Genomic DNA, 17,410 nt, shown 5'->3' on the forward strand with positions numbered 1-17,410 from the left:
CTGACTCTTTGTGACCCCATGGACTGTAGCCCACCAGGCTCCTCTGTCCAGGGAATTTCCCAGGCAATAATGCCAGAGCGGGTTGTCACTTCCTTCTCCAGGGGATCTTCCCGACCCAGGGATCGAACCTGTGTCTCCTGCATCAGCAGGCAGATTCTTCATTACTGAACCACCTAGGAAGCTCAATAATTGCTTATAATCTAATTACCACATAATTAGACTTTAGTTACTTTCCTTTTTTAAAAAAAATATGAGGAAAACTTTGTCTTTGCAGTTCTGCATTATTTTTCAGAGACTACTGTGAGTCTTTCAATTCCAATAACTAGAGAGAAATTCAAAGTCAATAAATGCAGTTTTCACAGATACAGAGAACAAGCTGGTGGTTTCTAGTGGGGAGAGGGAAGGGGGTAGGGGCAATATAGGGGTGAGAGGAAAAAAAGGGTTATTATCAGAGCCAACTCATTGGAAAAGACCCTGATTCTGGGAATGACTGAAGGCAAAAGGAGAAGGGGCAACAGAGGATGAGATGGTTAGATAGCATCACCGACTTGATGCGCAAGAATCTGAGCAAACTCCGGGAAGTGGTGAAGGACAGGGAAGCCATGCTACAGTCCATGGCGTCGCAAAGAGTCAGACAAAACTTAGTAACTGAACAACAACAGATAGGATTATATGAAATTGTGTGTGTGAAACTTTTGAAAATTGTAATGTAGTTTAGAATTTAAAGAATCTTTCATTCAGCAAAACGAAATACATCCTTACAGCTTCTCAAAAAACAAAATAAAATAAATGCAGTCTGCTACTTAAAATATAAGAGAACCATGAGGCAATGAAATAAAAGAATACTGCTAACTGTGACAAGAATCAAATGGTCAAACATACCAGCAAGTTCTCTCTTTTCATCCTCCATTTCTTCAGCAGATTCTTGCACAGAAGTGCTTGAGTTTGCTGGTAAACACTTTTCTGTTTCATATGCATTTAGCCTGTTCATTAAATAAAGAGAAAGTAGACACGGTGGAGTATAAGCTAGAAAAATAAGTGTAATAAGAAAAAACCTTGGTCACATCTTGAGGGAAAATATTTCCTACCTTTAGGAACTGCAAGAAAGGGATTTAAAATATTAGTTCAATAATCATGATTATAAAATTTTACATCAAATATACGCTGTCTGGGAGATGAGTACCAGTAAGGAAGCAGAGTGGGCCATTCACACAATTTCACGATGACGTTGAGGATTACAATGGAGAACATAGAATTAAATTCTGACCCTGCAAGATGCTTCCCATTTTGACATTTTATAAAAGAAATTCAATTATATGGATAGAATAATTGAATAGTATCTCATCTGAATTATAATTTTTGTTCTTTACTTTTAAAAAGAAATTCCAGAGCTAATTAAATTAACATAAAAATTCTGATAACTTACATTCATCTAAATAATTAATTATATCCATTAGAAGCAATCCCAAGGAAGTACTTTTGATATTTACCTTCCTGATGGAATCGAGCAACTTTTATCCAAAGAGTTAGGCCATGGAATAATTATCCAGACTCAAACTACTTGAAATTTGATTCTGATAAACAGGAAGCATAAAACAATTTACCTCAATTTTCAGAATTCAAAAGTCCCTGAATAACTGAGGGAAAAAAACCTATAAGGTAAGTGGGAAAAAGAAAGAAAGAGAGAAAGAGAAAAAAGAAACAGAGAGAAAGAGGAAAGAAATCACACAGGAAAGTAATTTTGCCCAAATGTTTGTAAATAAAATGTCTTTCAGTTTTCATGTCGAAATACTCAGATGAGTCTCCCTTACCTGGTACAGAAGCAAATTCTACTGTTTTCCTATGTTCTATTATTGTATCTACACAATGAAAGTTGGCTGGGAAAAAAACAAATATTTTGTTGTTAGGTCTTCAGTACAGAACGCACAAGTATTTGGAAACATCTGGAAAATAGATTGATTTTCACAGTATCCACCCGAATATTTGTCACAGCACAACAAAACGGAGCTCTACTTACTGTCAGGATAGTGAGAGAAAAAGTGCCCTGGAAACAGGGTCAAACACAGTTCTTTTTGCCTGAGGCAACAATTAAAATGTCTTTATGGCCACTTCTTCCTATATTCCTTCAGTGAAGGCTTACTCCCAGCAGCTCTTACCCAGGCTGGTTTCTGAGAAGGGACGGAGCCAGATCAAGCTGACCATGATGAACTTGTTTTGTTTTCTGTCTTTTCGTCCCCAAGCCAATTATTCTGCAGGGAAATGACTGTCCGTGGTTGGTTAGGAATTAAACAAGCCCCGTGTTTGTTCACTTGGCCTGTCGACTCCAGGGATCAGGAGAGACAGTAAACAAGGAAAACAAAACCAGCTCTGCTACTGTGATGAGACCAAGATGGGATAAAAGGCAATGAATGAGCCACTAACCAAACAAAGCGGTTAAATTTGTATGAGAAATCTTCAGCCGTTTTTTTTTTGTTTTTCTTTTCACTACTAATGCCTAAACACAGTTGCCATTGACATATCTGCCTAACACGCACTAGAGAATGTGCAGGAGCTGAGTCGTTTTGTTTTTTCTTTTTCCCTAAAAAAGCTAAGCAATCTATAGTCTGCCTTGGAGAAACATCTAAGTTGGACTAGGGAAGAATTATGAACAAATTCCTTTCTCCTGCTCCTTGCATCATGGATACAGGATTTCATAAGGCATCTGAGCAAAACAAAAGTTAAGTGGATTGCTAAGGACTGAAAAAAAAATTAGGAAAAGATTCAGGTCAATTTGTATACGTGAAGACTAGGGGAAAAAGCTGAAATGTATTCAATTCCCGTTGCATTGTCTATCTTTGTAAAGAGTGACAAACTTTTCTTGACCCACCAAAGTAAACCACAAAACAAGAGACCAAAGTCTGTGAATTGGGAAATCTCAAATATTTGACATGGCTCCCAAGGCACAGATGTTAATATTCATGAAGCTGGGACATGTTCTGGAGAAAAGAGGTATAATTTTAAAACAAACTTTTAAAGTCATGATGTTTTGTATAGACATTTCTCTCCTTGGTAATCAGCTCTGGTTTTGAAAATAGTTAACAGTGAAATAGTACGTGTCTTTTACACTAAAAACTGGCAAAAACATAGAAATGCAGATGTTCTACATGTCTCAGGGAAGGGGGATGGGGTGGAAGTTTGTAAACACTGTTAAAAGTTTTGTATCAACGAAAGATCAATGACCCACAAAAAAATCTAAGTTTCCTTTAAATCGCCTGAAATATATTTTGGATTTTTAATAATTTTGTTGTTACACTTGTTTTAGACCCTATAGACTCCCTGGTGGCTCAGCTGGTAAAGAATCCACCTGAAATGCGGGAGACCTGGATTCGATCCTTGAGTTGGGAAGATCCCCTGGAGGTGGAAACAGCTACCCACTCCAGTATTCTGGCCTGGAGAATTCCATGGACTGTCTAGTCCGTGGGGTTGCAAAGAGTTGGACACAACTGAGCGACTTTCACTTCACTTCTTACAGTTACATTAAGATTCACAACTACAGTATCAATAATTAGTTACATATATTTTACTAGTTTCACTTCTTATCATTGCTTCTTGAGTGTTCTTTCTATTCCTCTTCCTTGACATCCTTATTCTGATTTATTTTTATTTGGGGCGGGGGTGCTATTTTCCTTCCTAAAACCTGGGGCAGTCACCATCAATATGACCTACTGTGATAAGGAAAGGCCCAACTTCCAGCTAGAAGCACATGGACATAGAGAGGAAAGCATGGAAGTCCAGATGTATCACCAGACTTAAAAAGAAAGAAGAAAAAACAGAGGAAAATAAGAAAGAATCATTGGAAGAAGCAGAAAGAAATGGAGGCACATTGTTACAGGTCAAAAATGACAACTTTAAGTCAACACTGTGAATGCTATGTCAGAAATACAAGAGTCCAAAGGGGTGCACCCATACCCCGTGACCTTGACTCTGTCTGCCACAGGTTATAAAGCTGGACCTCACACCTCTGCTTGAATCTAGAAGCTTCACAGGACTGTGCAGTGCTCAATAGGCATTTTATAATGGGGAAAATACAGGGAATAAATAAGAAAAGGCATGATATTTTTGTGGAATTGAAGATGTGAGTCCTCAGATTAGAATATCAATGTATCCTAGGCAGAACTAAAAACAAACAAAAATTCAACAACTATTTTGCTGTGAGTTTTCAAAACATGTGCTGTGCTGCATTAAGTCACTTCAGTCATGTCCAACTCTTTCCGACCCCATGGACTGTAGTCCACCAGGCTCCTCTGTCCATGGGATTCTCCAGGCAAGAACACTGGAGTGGGCTGCCATGACCTCCTCCTCTTCTCAACCCAGGGATTGAACCCAGGTCTCCTGCATTGGAGGCGGGTTCTTTACCATCCGAGCCACCAGGGAATCTCAGTGAAACCTGGTTGGATGCTGAGGTTGTGAAAGTATGTGAAGACATTCTCTTGTAATTGCTTTCATTTCACAGTCAAGAGGAATGCAAGATCTTCTCCTGAGAGTTTAAGAAAAGAATGAGGTGTTAGAGTCTGGGAAGCAATGTATTCGACGAAGTCATTGAGTTGGTTATCCAATTCAGTGAAAGAGTGAGTATATCGGGGGTGCAGTGGAGTTGGCGGGCAGAACTATGGCTCCACCTGAAGACATGTTCATTCACTTAAAGTGAGATATTTTGGGGGACTTCCCCCCTGGTGGTCCAGTGGTTAAGAATCAGCCTTGCAATGCAGGGGATGCCAGTTCGATCCCTGGTGGGCAACTAAGATCTCACATGCTGTAAAGCTACGGAGTTCGTGCCCCCCGGAGCCTGTGAGCCACTGCAGAGAACCCACTCGGTGCAACCACTGAGCGTGAGCACCTCCCCTAGGGAAGTCACGCGCGGCAGCGAGAGGTCATGCCTGCTGCCACGGAGATGCAACGTGGCCAAATAAATGAACAAAGAGGTAAGTACAAAAAATAGAGCCCTTTTATTCATTTTGTTCATGTTTGTCTTCTGCCAGTGCTGATCTCCATCGTACAGGTTTGACCAAAACTGGGGTGTTGCCTGGCAGTTGTGATAAAGAGTGTGAGAGGTCAGGCAGTGAAGGTCTGTATGAGGAAGGGTCTCCTCTCAGAGGACCCCCACGTGGAGACATTCGATACTGCTTCTTTCTTACCAGCATGGTTTGGTCCAGTGGCTCCTAGATCAAGCTTCCAGGTCCACGGCAGAGCGTTCTCAGTATGTTCAGAAAGAGGGTGAACTTTGGGTGGCTTGGCTGTCCAAGATTATAAACAAACCTGAATGAAGCAAAACAAAATACGTGGTCATGACTCACTTTCTAAATAAAGAAACTTTCGAGTAAACGAGAGCTTAGCAGCTTGGCAGCATGTTAGCGCTAGCCACGAGATTTCTGGAATTTTAGCTGCAGCAGTCTCTGTAGCCATCTACTTCTCCTTTTTTTGCCTTTTTTCGTACAAGCTTCCACATTTCGCTTAACTGCTTTATGAAGGACATATACAGACACTTACCTGTGGCCACAATCTCCGGGATCAAGTGTCAGGATTATAACAGCATTGTCCGAGGACAAAATTTCAGCACGAGGAGTTTGTAGAGGTGTCTATAAAGTTTCCCCAACTGCCAGCACGTCGGCACTCATCAGACCTCCGGGGGATCTGGCTGGGCGTGGCGCGGCTCTGGTCTGCCCTTATCCTGAGTTTGGAGTCACACGGGGGAGGTACAGCTGCTCAAGACCCAGCCCGTGAGCCTGACGAGAGGAGATAAGCTGTCCCTGCAGAAGGGGAAACTGGTGTGAGCTCAGAATGTAACTCATGCAGAGTTCAAAATAGCACCTTCTAAGGCTGTCCCTGCTTCTGGAGTTTGTGTTACTCTCTTTAGAGAGCTTTGCTGACTGTTCTACTCAGGCTCAATCTTTCTCTAGTCAAATTCTCCTCTTCCGGCCGATAACTTTTTCCATATCACACAGAGGTCTAGATTGCTCAGCATAATGGTCAGTTGTCATGGACCCTCTTGGAAGCTGATTTGGTCAATGTTACTTTTCTCTCTTTTTTTTTTTTGCAGCTTCCATTATGTCCTATGTGGTCGTCGCAGTGATGGTGTTAACTGATGACGCTTTTTTTCACTCTGTGTGATCCTCAAGCTGGCTCTGAGGAGGGAGAAATACAACATCATGTCCCTGGGAGAATGAACATTTTTTTCCTAGGACCTCTCTTCAGCACCAGGTGGGACATCCCCGTAGCTTGCTCATGCCGGAGGACTCCCCCCCTGAGCAGGGAGAACAGAACAGGGGTTTTCAAATTCCACTCCCTTTCCACTGATCACACTGTTCATCCATCGGAGAGGGCGATCTATGTATGCCATCTTTCTTGGTTTCTTTTTTTCATTTTATCGATAGCAAATACAATAAAGGTCTGTGGCTCAGTCGTAAAGAACCTGCCTGCAATGCAAGAGACCAATGTTCAATCCGTGAGTCCGGAAGATCCCCTGCAGAAGGAAGTGGCAACCCACTCCAGTATGCTTGCCTGGAGAAGGAGCCTGGCGGGCTACAGTCCACGGGGTGGCAGGACTCGGACACGCCTGAGCGACGAGGCAACAAACACAGTCAAGTGAGCTCTGGGAACGGGCCCTTGAGCTGCGCTGACTGCCGGCAGTTTCTAGTCCCTCCCTTTATCGGGAGACCGCTGCTGCAGAGGGGCTGCAGAGTACCCGAGACAGGCCTGGGAGCCTCAAGCTGAAAGCCTAGGCACGGACAGAGCCTCTGACCCAGGCTGTCCAGCAACGGACTCCAAGGAGCAGGTAGACAGTCAGCAAAGACCTATGTGCAACCACCTTAGTTTCAGCATCATTTACAAAGGGGAGGTTTAGAAAGAACCTAAATATATTTCAATCAATTTTCGACTAAATATTGTGGATACATCCAAACACTGAAATAACACACAGGCATCACAACCAATGGCATACAAATATAATCAAACTAGAAGGTGTGATGTTCATAGTATGTTGCTAAATAAGACAATTGCAAAACAAGTGACTTGCTAGTATCCTATGTGTATAGGATAGAAAAATGTATTAACTAAGCAAGAGAATTTCCATAGCTTAGACTGCTTTACACTGTATGATTTTTTTATAGCAATCATGTATTATGTCAGAATTATTTTAAATTATATTTTAGAAAACAGAAAGGATTAAATGTGCCATCTGAACCATTTTTAAGTGTACAATTCCATGATATTAATTACATTCCCAATATTGTGCAACCATCATCACTATCTGGTTCCAAAATTTTTCATTATCCAAAACAGGAAATCTGAAACTATTAACTCCCCATTCACCCTGCCCCTAGCCCATGGAACCTTTATTATTCTTTCCACTTCTGTGAATTTGCCTGTCCCAGATATTTCCTATAAATGTTCCTATTCCTACAATACCTGTGTCTACTTTCTTTCAAGCAAATCTTATACATCTATTTTACAACAATTTTTAAAAACCAGATAGACCAAGAATTGAGAATTTCTGGGCGATAAATGTCGGTTCATTTTATCTGCAATCATTAGTTTGTATTTTTATTGGGGCAGACTTGCTTTATGACGTTGTGTTAGTTGCTGCTGCGCGGTGTCGAGTGAGCTCTGTGACTACACGCGCCCCTGCCTCGTGGGGCTCCCTCCCGCCCTCGCCCCCAGACGTGTGAGCAGTGCCACGCGTACAGCAGCCAGTGGGAGCGTACACAGCACAGGAAGCTCAGCTCAGCACTTCATGGAGACCGTGAGCGTTTTCAGTCCCACCCAGAGCCATCCCGCTACGTCATCCGAGGTACTGGCTTCTGTACTCAACCCCCCAGCATCGGACGCTGCTCTGCTTCAAACACTGCGTGTTACGAACATCTGGGTGTTGGCAATGCCCGCGAGCTCTGCCTCCGGCCAACCGCCATCTCTCTGCTGCCCCTGACTCTTTTCAGGGTGGCCTCTACGTTGGTCGGCTCTCCCGCCGCTTTGGGGACCAGCCACATTTTGCACAGACCTTGTTGTCTGCCTGACCTCCTGTTCCTCCTAGCTGTTCCACTGGCCCCTTTTAGGCTGACTTCCCCCCAGCTTTGTTGACATACAGCGTTGTGTGAGTTTTTAAGAAATACAAAGTGTCGATCTGATACACTCCTATATCGAAAAATGATGATGTGTGTTAGCTACCACAACATCATGCAATTGCCGTGACAACACATAATTACCATTTCTTTTCTGTGGTGAGACTGTTTAGGATTTACCCAAGAATGTCCTATTGTTAACGAAGGTCATCCTGATGCACATTAGATCCCCAGAAGTATTCATTTATAACTTGAAGTTCAGATCCTTTGACCAGCGTCTCCACATTTCTCCCACCCTCCACCCTGGAGGCCACCACTCGGCTGTTTCTGTGAGCTTGGCTTCCCTAGACTCCACATTTAAGTGAGATCAAACAGCTTTGTCTTTGACTAACCTCACTAGGATGATGCCCTCAAGGTCCTTCTATGCTGTCACCAGTGGCAGGGTATCCCGCTTTCTTGTGGTTGAGTGGGATTCCTGTGTGTGTGTGTGTGTGTGTGTGTGTGAGACAGAGAGAGAGAGAGAGAGACCTCCTTTATCCGCCAAAGGACACTCAGGCGGGATTCCTGTGTGTGTGTGTGTGTGTGTGTGTGAGACAGAGAGAGAGAGAGAGACCTCCTTTATCCGCCAAAGGACACTCAGGTGGTTTCCTCATCATTGCTCTAGTGAATGACGCTGCAGTGAACGGGGAAGAGCAGACACCTCTTCAATATCCTGCTTTCGGTTCCTTTGGATATATAACCACCGGGGGGCTTGCCAGCTCATACGATTGTTCTGTTTTTAACTTTTCAAGGACACTCCATCCTGTTTTTCACAGCAGCTGCACCAGCTGACATCCCCACCACAGCGCACAGCTGTTCCCGTCTCTCCACGTCCTCGCCAATGCTTGTCCTCGCCAATGCTTGTTAGCTCGTGTTTCTGATGACACAGGTTGACTTTTTCAATTAGGATTCCTGGACCGCATGGATAGGATAAATTCCTGTCCTGCCACTGGAGCACAGCTCAGACTTTTTTTCCAGCCAGTGTCTGGACCAGCTTCCCAGGGGGTGGGCGTCCCCTGCCCCAGCCTGAGTGGCCTTTCACAGGAGCCAGCTTCACGCAGAATCATTGTCCTAAGTCCTTGCTTCTCATCCACGATAAACCACCACACGTCAGGCGGGCACACAAATCCCATGCGCACTCTTAGGGGTTGATATCCAGGCTCAGTATGATGCTAGGCCCCTGTGACACAAGCCGAAGCTTAGTGAGCTTAAGGTACTGAGGTGGTTTTGTCTTATTTTACCTGAAATTTCATGCATCTGCAATGGGAGGAAGGGCTGTGTGGAAGGACGCACACTCTTTGTAGGAATTGAACTCCAATGGGTTTTATTGAACATGATGAACACAGTGCTTCACAGCTGCCTCAGGGGAAACTGCCCTCTGGAGGGAAGAGGCCAGGGGGCTTCCTTTTTTAAAAAAAGATCTCTTTATTTATTTCTTTGGCTGCTCCAGGTCTTAGTTGCGGCACTCAGAATCTTTGATCTTTGTGGCAGCGTGCAAACTCTTATTTCCCTGATCAGGGTTGGAACCTGAACCCCTGCATTGGGAGCACAGAGTCTCAGCCACTGGACTGCCAGGAAGGCCCCAGGGTCGTTCTTACTGGAGGGCTGACCGTCATTTGTATCGTGGATCCAAAACCTTGCATTTAGCCTGTGTGGTGATGGTTGTAAAGATAGTCCAAGTAGAAGCAAAGCCAATCTCAAGCTCAGCTCTCTGGAATGTGAACTGGGAAACACAGAGGAAGCCAAGGACCACGGAGAGAGGCAAGGAAGCAGGAGGGACAGAGGAGGCCGTGGTGTAAGGTGAGACTTGAAGTAAACAGGACTTTAAACAGGAGGAGGAGGCTGGGCGCAGACGCACTGAGCCGGGTACCTGGAGGACGAGGTCAGCCTGTCATGACGCACAGCAAGGCTTGGGGGCACCACTGAGGCCACACATGCTCCAGGTCAGGGGCACGTGGGGGCATCTGCCTGCAGGAAGACCTTCAGGCCGGCTCTTAGAGGCCTTATGCTATTCTGGGATTAGAAGCCCCTCCTTACCTGAGTCAGCAAGTGTGAGTCTAGTTCTTGCCACTGCAGAAAGCCCAGGAACCCAAGAAATGCTACCAGGCATAGAGATTTGTGAAATATGAAATCCCCAAGGATGTGAGGATTTTGCAATTAGTTAAGACATCGTGCTGAAAACATGGAGACGTTCTACCTATTATTCCCAAACTGCGCCTCCTCGGTGGTCGTACCATGCCTTCTCTGTGGCCACGGGCACCAGCTGGAAAGCCATCGTTTTAAGGGTAGAAGGAATGAAGCCGAGCAGAGGTGCATGGTCTCCATTTACAGCAGCAGGAAGTTTACAAAGTGAAAGTCCAGGGTGCCCTGCTCAAAGCAGCTGAAGAAATCTGCTAGAGGAGGTGGCTTTCTCTGACAGCTGACGGCGTCCGGCGGCACATAGGCGCGTCCGAGGGAATCGCACGGCCTGCTGCACGTTTGACCATTTCCTGTCTGACCGGAGCGAGAATGTTTGTCGCAAGGGGCAGCTGTTGCTTTTCGCCAAGCTCCTCTTTTAAGGAACCAGACCCTGTGCCACCAAAGTCAGGCGTGAGCAACACTGCAGCTCGCCCCCGTCTCTTGCTGCTGGCGACCCTTCAGCTCTGCCTTCCCCGCCTCTGTCTCCCCGCTCAGTGACCCTTCCTGCCCGTCCACTGATGGCAGCCCCTGATGCCAGCTGTCATACTGTACTACCGTACTTTTCAACGTCCTGTACTGTAAGATTAAAAGTGCTTTATTTTTGTTTTTAATATATTATCTGTGTGAAAACTATTATAAACCTGCAACAGTACAGTACCATATAGCTGATTGTGTTAGTTGGGTACCTAGGCTACCTTTGGTGGACTTATGAGCAAATCGGACACACGAACATGCTCTTGGAATGGAACTTGTTCATGTCTAGGGGACTCACTGTAATGTATATGAAATAATATCTGCAAAAACCGCTACAATATTGTAAAGTAATTAGCCCCCACCTAAAATAAATAAATTTATTAAAAAAAAAAAAGAAATAATATCTGGCTTGAAAGACGTGTCAAATTTTTACGCACACTTCGAGCACTCTCACAGGTCAGGAGGAAGTCATTGCTCTTCACTGAGCTCCCCGTTTTGACCAATGGTGATGATCCATCACAAGCATGAAACAAACCACCCCCCAATAGTGGTGGAAAGAGCCGTTTGTAAGAGTCTAGGTAAGGGGAGAGACAGATCTTACCTCCAAGTCAGTGCCAAGCTGGAGACAAGGGGCTGACCATGGAGCAGATAAGAGAGTTCAGCAGATGAGCAAAGTCAGAGACAAGAAGGAGCCTGAGATGAAAAGTTCCTGCTGGGGCTCGCAAGCTGACGACGGACACGGATTTTTTCTATGGGTCAGAGAACAGTCAGCAAAGTCTCATAGAGCAGAGAGCTAAGAGTTGATATCTGAGCTACGTACTCTTAAGACTATATCAAACAAGACTTCCAAGCAGCTCATCACAGCTTTATTTATAAATGTGCATGGAACCAGACTGTGAGGGAACAGGAAAAAGGCTAAGGTGGTAGATCAGAGGAATGCCATGAAGTTGCTACAGAACATAGAAGGGTTATAATGACATGGGAAACATCCAGGAAATGGTAAGTGAGAAATACGAAGAATTACTAGGCTCACTGATGACAACTTTGAAAAAGTACTCCTGAAAAGCACACTGAATATAGGTCAGCCAAAATATTTACTGTGATTTTACTGCAGATTCATGTTATCTTTACTCACATAACTTCTATACACCCTGAAACTAGCATTTATTTATTTTATAATCAGATTATATGATTAAATCTGAAAGTTATGCTGTGTCCTTTCTTCTGCCAACTTTTTAGATCTCCTGACAGTCCATGTCACACTAAGTTGGTACTTAAGTAAACAATGCTTTAAAAAGATGATACGCTTCAAGTCTAGTGTTAAAAAGCCTACAAGGTTTTATTTGTAACATGTGCTGAGCAGTCAGCCTTATTGAACAACACAGCACTTGTCTAACATCATGTGATTTCTGAGTTAAACACAAAATAGGCCTAATCAGTGATTAATGTAATGTCTGATTACATTAATTTTGTCTGCTATGTTTCCCTATCTTTGCCTCTTCTCTCCATTCTAAAACTTAAAAAGCCATTTAAAACCTTAATCATGGGATTCCCCTGGAGACCCAGTGGCTAAGACTTTGCCTTCCAATAGAGGGGGTGCGGGTTCCATCCCTGGTCGGGGAGCGGATATCCCACGTGACACACAGCCAAGAAACGCAAACATAAAACAGAAGCAATACTGTAACAAATTCAATAAAATCTTTAAAACAGAAGCAATACTGTAACAAATTCAATAAAATCTTTAAAAGTGGTCCACATTAAAAAAAAAAATCTAAAAAACTTAACAATTATTGAATGCTTAAACTACTGAATGTTCTGCTAACTTCAGTAATATGAAAGATTCTTCTACAAGTATGGAAACTGAGGGGGCAGTAAGAGCTAACATCTGACATGAGGAGGTTCAGGGTCTTAAGACTCTTCCTGCGGCAGAAGTTTCCATCTGACTGTCGTATCAACATCATCATCCAAATTCTCCAGCTCCTGCTCTTTGGAGAGTTCTAAGAATACCTAAGTCAGAGAGAATAGAGAATGGAACAAAAATGTCAGGGTGTTTCTGAAAGGTGAGTGTACCCAGAGACTCACACAAAGATTATGTGGGTTGATGCTCGCGGGTTGAAAACCTCACCTGCTCCAAGGTGGCCTGGGAAAGGCTGTATTCTTCCAGGTCGAAGGTCTGTTTCACTGCGTTTAAAGGGGCCGACATTAGTGGCTCGCACATTTGTCATCAGAAGTATTTTCAAAGCTGGCAACATTAACAGCAACTTCAAATCCAGGAGATAGTTTAAGATATGGGCCAAGTAATTGAATTTTCTTGAAGTATAAATTAAAGAGCACTGATATGGCTAATCAAAAGAGCAATGCATTCATGTATAAATGCCCTGTAAACCTCCTCTCATTAAAGAGAACCTTGTACCCTACTTCGGTGTTCAGCCCTCCGAGTCTCTGTGCCTGTGTGCTTTGGTCTCCAAATCTACTGCTGAGCCTTGCTTTGTTGTTGTTGTTTAGAGGTTAAGTTGTGTCCAACCCTTTGCGACCCCGTGGACTGCAGCACACCAGGCTTCCCTGCCCTTCACTGTCTCCCGAAGTTGGCTCAGTGAGTCGGTGATGCCATCTAACCATCTCAGCCTCTGTTCCTTCAGTCTATCTTTATAGAGCCATGGAGTATACTCCCTGCTGGTCCCCATTCAGTACACGCCATGCTTCTTACATGTCAAGGTCCCATAACACCCAGCGTCAGCTGTGGTCAGCGTCTCTGAAACCAGTTCAGAATCGCCTCTCCGACCCCAACTTGCCCTGTCTCATCCCTGCGTGTTTTTCAGTCATCCCGGCACTGACATAAACACGGATCGGTGGAGTGGAAGGTATTCAGAGATTGAACTGTGGCTCCATGGTTTTCCTCCCTGTGCCTCTGACTTTGACAGACACGGAGCTGCCAGAAGCTCATCTCAGTGTTCTTTGGGACGTCACAACAATAATTATGCTCCACTGGTATACAAGCGAACCGGGACAGAGTGTTCTGACTTATCTCCTCATGAGCAGAGGGGGAATCAGGTGGAGTGAAGCCAAGTCTAGGGTCGCCCATGCATTCCCTTTAAGATTTTTAAGACTATTTCAGTGGAAATTTTCCAAGGCTTGACTGATGATACAAGTTTTGTACTTGAAGTTATCCGATATGCATTCCACGTGAAAATATTCACTGAGTTGGTGATGGACAGGGAGGCCTGGCACGCTGCGGTTCACGGGGTCGCAAAGAGTTGGACACGACTGAGCAACTGAACTGAATTGAAGTTTTAACAGTCTAAACTCACCCGCCTCTAATTTGGAAAAGGCCTGAGACAGAGGGTGAACATCCTCTATGGGTAATTTATATGCCATCACGAACGAATATCTGGGAGGAGGAAAGAGTGAGAGTTACTATTCTTCAACATTACAATATTGGGAAGGACTTGACAGCTAAAATAACCAAAGAATTTTTTTTTAAGTTTCATTTAAATAAAAGGTAAATAGTTTAATTTGATAAAGCATGAATCTGAGCCAAAAAATTATCTTTAGTCATAAAAATCTGATTACAACAAAAATCTGCTTGTCCTTAATTTATTGTTCAAGATAAATTCTGAAAAATCGCTCTGATAAGCTTTCATACTCAGCCTGTGGTGTCTTCCTTTTGTATTTCATTTCTTACTCTCAAAAGCCAATCTTTTCCAAGCTCCCTGGAACCTTTTAATCAAATTTTCTTCTCTGCACTTAATTTTCAATCTTTTGTACAAGAATTAAAACTTGTAGAACTCTTTCCCATTAAAAATTCTTCCTTGACCTCTAGCCTTCCCAAATATGCTCATCCAGGACCTCATGTTGCACAATTCAATGAACATTCTTTGGCCCTTCTCTTTTAGACTTCTCAAAATAATTAAATAAAATTCAGATACTCCACTTAATAACTTTCTCCTTTTTATTATTTATTATGTTTTCATTTTGGGGCTTTTAAATTCATTTTTATTGCAGCATTACAATAGTTGCTTTACAATGCTGTGTTAGTTTCTACTGTACAGCAAAATGAATCAGCCATATATAGATATACATAATATCCCCTCTTTTTGGATTTCTTTCCCATTAGGTCACCACAGAGCGCTGACTAGAGCTCCCTGTGATCTTCAGGAGGGTCTCATGAACTGTCTGTTTTACACACAGGATCAACAGTGTACAGGTGTCAATCCCAATCTCCTGGATTCATCCCACAGCCCCTCTCCCCTTGAAGAGAAAAGTAAACTTCGTACATTAACGCGTGTATGTGAGATCTAGAAAATGGTACTGACGAGCCTAACTGCAGAGCAGAAGCAGGGACACGTGTAGAGAACGAACGTATAGACATCTCTTTATACATCGTGGATGTGAGCTTTCTCTCCATCTCCTGTGCAGAGAGCTCCTTCTTGACTTGAGTTTTTACACGTGATGTTTTCTCAAAAGAGTGACTCTTATCCCCATTCTTCCACTGGCCAAACCAGCTCAGCCTTAAAGTCCACCCTTAATGTCATTCTCTCATTCATTTGCATCTCCCTTTGCTAATACTCTTTCCTCAAAAGGACTCAAGCACTGTAAGAACCTTGTCTATCTACTGTCTAGTCCATACACAGTCTCCAGCCTCCAGCACAATATGCGCTCAAAAGTAATCGTTTTTAAAAAGAGTAGTAGTATATAAGAAAACCGTACACCTTTCAATGAAATTCCGGCTCAGTCTGCTATTCACATGGGTTTGCTCATCTTTATTTGTAACTCATAGCTGACCTCATACAACTTTAAAAGAACCATTCCCTTCTCCAGGGGATCTTCCCATCCCAGGGATCAAAATTTCCTACATGGAAGGCGGATTCTTTACTGTCTGAGCCACTAGGGAAGCCCAAAGGAACTATAGGGAGGATCATATGATTTATAATCAATTAATTTGATATAAAGTCAGGGAACTTCCCTGTCGTCCAGTGGTTAGGACCCACCGTTCAATGCAGGGGGCTCAGGTTTGATCCCTGATTGGGGAACTAAGATCCCACATGCCGAGGAGCAACGAAGCCCACGAGCCAAAGCTCGAGTCCAAGAGCTGCAAGAAAGAGCCTGAGTGAGTCAGCGAAGCGCCCGTGGGCTGCGACCAAGAGCTGACGGGGCCAGAGAAGTCAGCGGGAGAGATAAACCCAAATCCCATTTGGAGAAGGAAATGGCAACCCACTCCAGTGTTCCTGCCTGCAGAATCCCCAGGGACATCCTCAACCCCATTAAGGTAAAGTCAGCCTTTCTGAAGCATGTGAGTCTGTTCGAGTTCTTGGTGTAATTTCATATTTGGTAAAATGTTATAGACTGATACAGAATTTTCATTGTCTATTTAAAAAAAACCCGTTAAATTGATGATTAAGCTTGTACGTTCTCCCCTAATCTCTGTCATTCCACAGTTTACACACACACACACGGACACACACACTGTCTACCTGTTCTCAATACAAAACACCCCGAGAGCAGCGTTTTAACTGCCGTCTGTCCTCTGTGCTTCCTTGTTGATGTTGCTTAGTCGCAAAGTCATGCCTGACTCTCTGTGACCCCATGGACCCCCAGGCTCCTCCGTCCATGCGATTCCCCAGGCAAGAAGACTGGAGTGGGTTGCCATTTCCTCCTCCAGGGGATCCTCCCGACCCAGGGATCAAACCTGTGTGTCCCGCGTCCCAGGCGGACTCTTTCCCGCTGGGCGGCCAGGGGGGCCTCTCCCTCCTTCCTAGTGGCCCCTCCGCAGCCTGTTTGTGACCAATAGGCAGCTGAGGCTCCCTCTTCCCGCCCTTCTGGGCGACAGGAGGCCGTGGGTGCTGGAGGCCTCGCGCCTGGGGCGGCGCTCACCTTTCCTGCCGAGCGGCCTGGGGGAAGAGCTTGAGAATCTCCGTGTGCAGAGGCTCCACCTGGGTGAGCGCCTTTACCTTCACCTCCAGTGAATAGTCTTTGCCGAACTTGCTCTTCAGATGCTGAACGGGACCGATACACCTGGTCCAGGGAGGGGAAAGAAGAGTTGAAAGCAGAGACACCTCCTGGGTTCTCCCGCCCCGGCGGACGCAGGGGAAGGGGCCTGTGTGCCAGCCGGCACCCACCTTAGGCTCCCGGACACCATGACGGCTACACGGTCGCACACGGCCTCGGCCTCGGCCATGTACTGGGTGGTCAGCAGGGCGCCCCTCACCGTGCTTTTAACAATGGCCTGGATCGCCTGCCTAGACACAGAGTAAGGGACTGTTTGCACTTTGAATGTCATCTGGGAAAACAGATGGACGGCAATGACAAGGAGGCCTCAACAGAGAATTGCTAGATTACGCTGCGAGAAAAAAAAAAATCCTTGCTCTGGAGAGAAAGGAGAAAAACTGTACTGTGTTAGGTCATGATAGCATCACATTAACAGGTTTCACAGAATGAAAAGCAGATGTCTGAAAAGTGTGACTAATTTGGTGTTTGTTTTAAAGAACAGGAAAACACCACAGTGAGGATTTTCAACAACTGAAAAATAAAATAGAGGAAGAAAGAGGCAGGGGGAGGACTAACGAGAGAGAGAAAAGGCAATCGAATGCATTCGAGAGTCCGTTTGATTCTTAAAATGTCAGTTTGTT

The 17,410-nt window shown here is 44.4% G+C and overlaps 2 protein-coding genes and 1 long non-coding RNA gene across 20 annotated transcripts in view; 1 reads left to right on the forward strand and 2 right to left on the reverse strand.

Moving 5' to 3' along the window:
* Positions 1-5,672, reverse strand: part of ABCA6 (ATP binding cassette subfamily A member 6) — a 64,609-nt gene extending 58,937 nt beyond the window's left edge. For all 4 annotated transcript variants that reach the window (XR_014079759.1, XR_014079758.1, XM_081580856.1 and 1 more), the window contains exons 1-3: positions 5,527-5,672; positions 5,175-5,295; positions 883-4,516 (exon numbers count right to left, since the gene is read on the reverse strand). Coding sequence is in view for 2 of the 4 variants with exons in the window: in XM_081580856.1 (XP_081436982.1) it covers positions 883-978 (96 nt within the window). In the remaining 2 variants the exon portion in view is untranslated. The remainder of the gene's footprint in view (positions 1-882; positions 4,517-5,174; positions 5,296-5,526) is intronic.
* Positions 5,397-7,440, forward strand: LOC145542312 (uncharacterized). The gene is made up of 2 exons (XR_014079760.1): positions 5,397-6,237; positions 6,411-7,440. It is a non-coding gene; the product is annotated as an uncharacterized LOC145542312 (long non-coding RNA).
* A 5,022-nt stretch (positions 7,441-12,462) lies between these two features.
* Positions 12,463-17,410, reverse strand: part of ABCA10 (ATP binding cassette subfamily A member 10) — a 56,227-nt gene continuing 51,279 nt past the window's right edge. For all 15 annotated transcript variants that reach the window (XM_081580844.1, XM_081580840.1, XM_081580845.1 and 12 more), the window contains 5 exons: positions 16,901-17,020; positions 16,656-16,796; positions 14,093-14,172; positions 12,910-12,965; positions 12,463-12,791 (listed from right to left, as the gene is read on the reverse strand). In XM_081580844.1, coding sequence (XP_081436970.1) covers positions 12,693-12,791; positions 12,910-12,965; positions 14,093-14,172; positions 16,656-16,796; positions 16,901-17,020 — 496 coding nt within the window. In that variant the 3' untranslated portion in view covers positions 12,463-12,692. The remainder of the gene's footprint in view (positions 12,792-12,909; positions 12,966-14,092; positions 14,173-16,655; positions 16,797-16,900; positions 17,021-17,410) is intronic.

This window comes from Giraffa tippelskirchi, chromosome 3 (assembly GCF_054371585.1).
Source record: "Giraffa tippelskirchi isolate mGirTip1 chromosome 3, T2T-mGirTip1v1.2.pri, whole genome shotgun sequence".
NCBI classification, from domain to species: domain Eukaryota; kingdom Metazoa; phylum Chordata; class Mammalia; order Artiodactyla; family Giraffidae; genus Giraffa; species Giraffa tippelskirchi.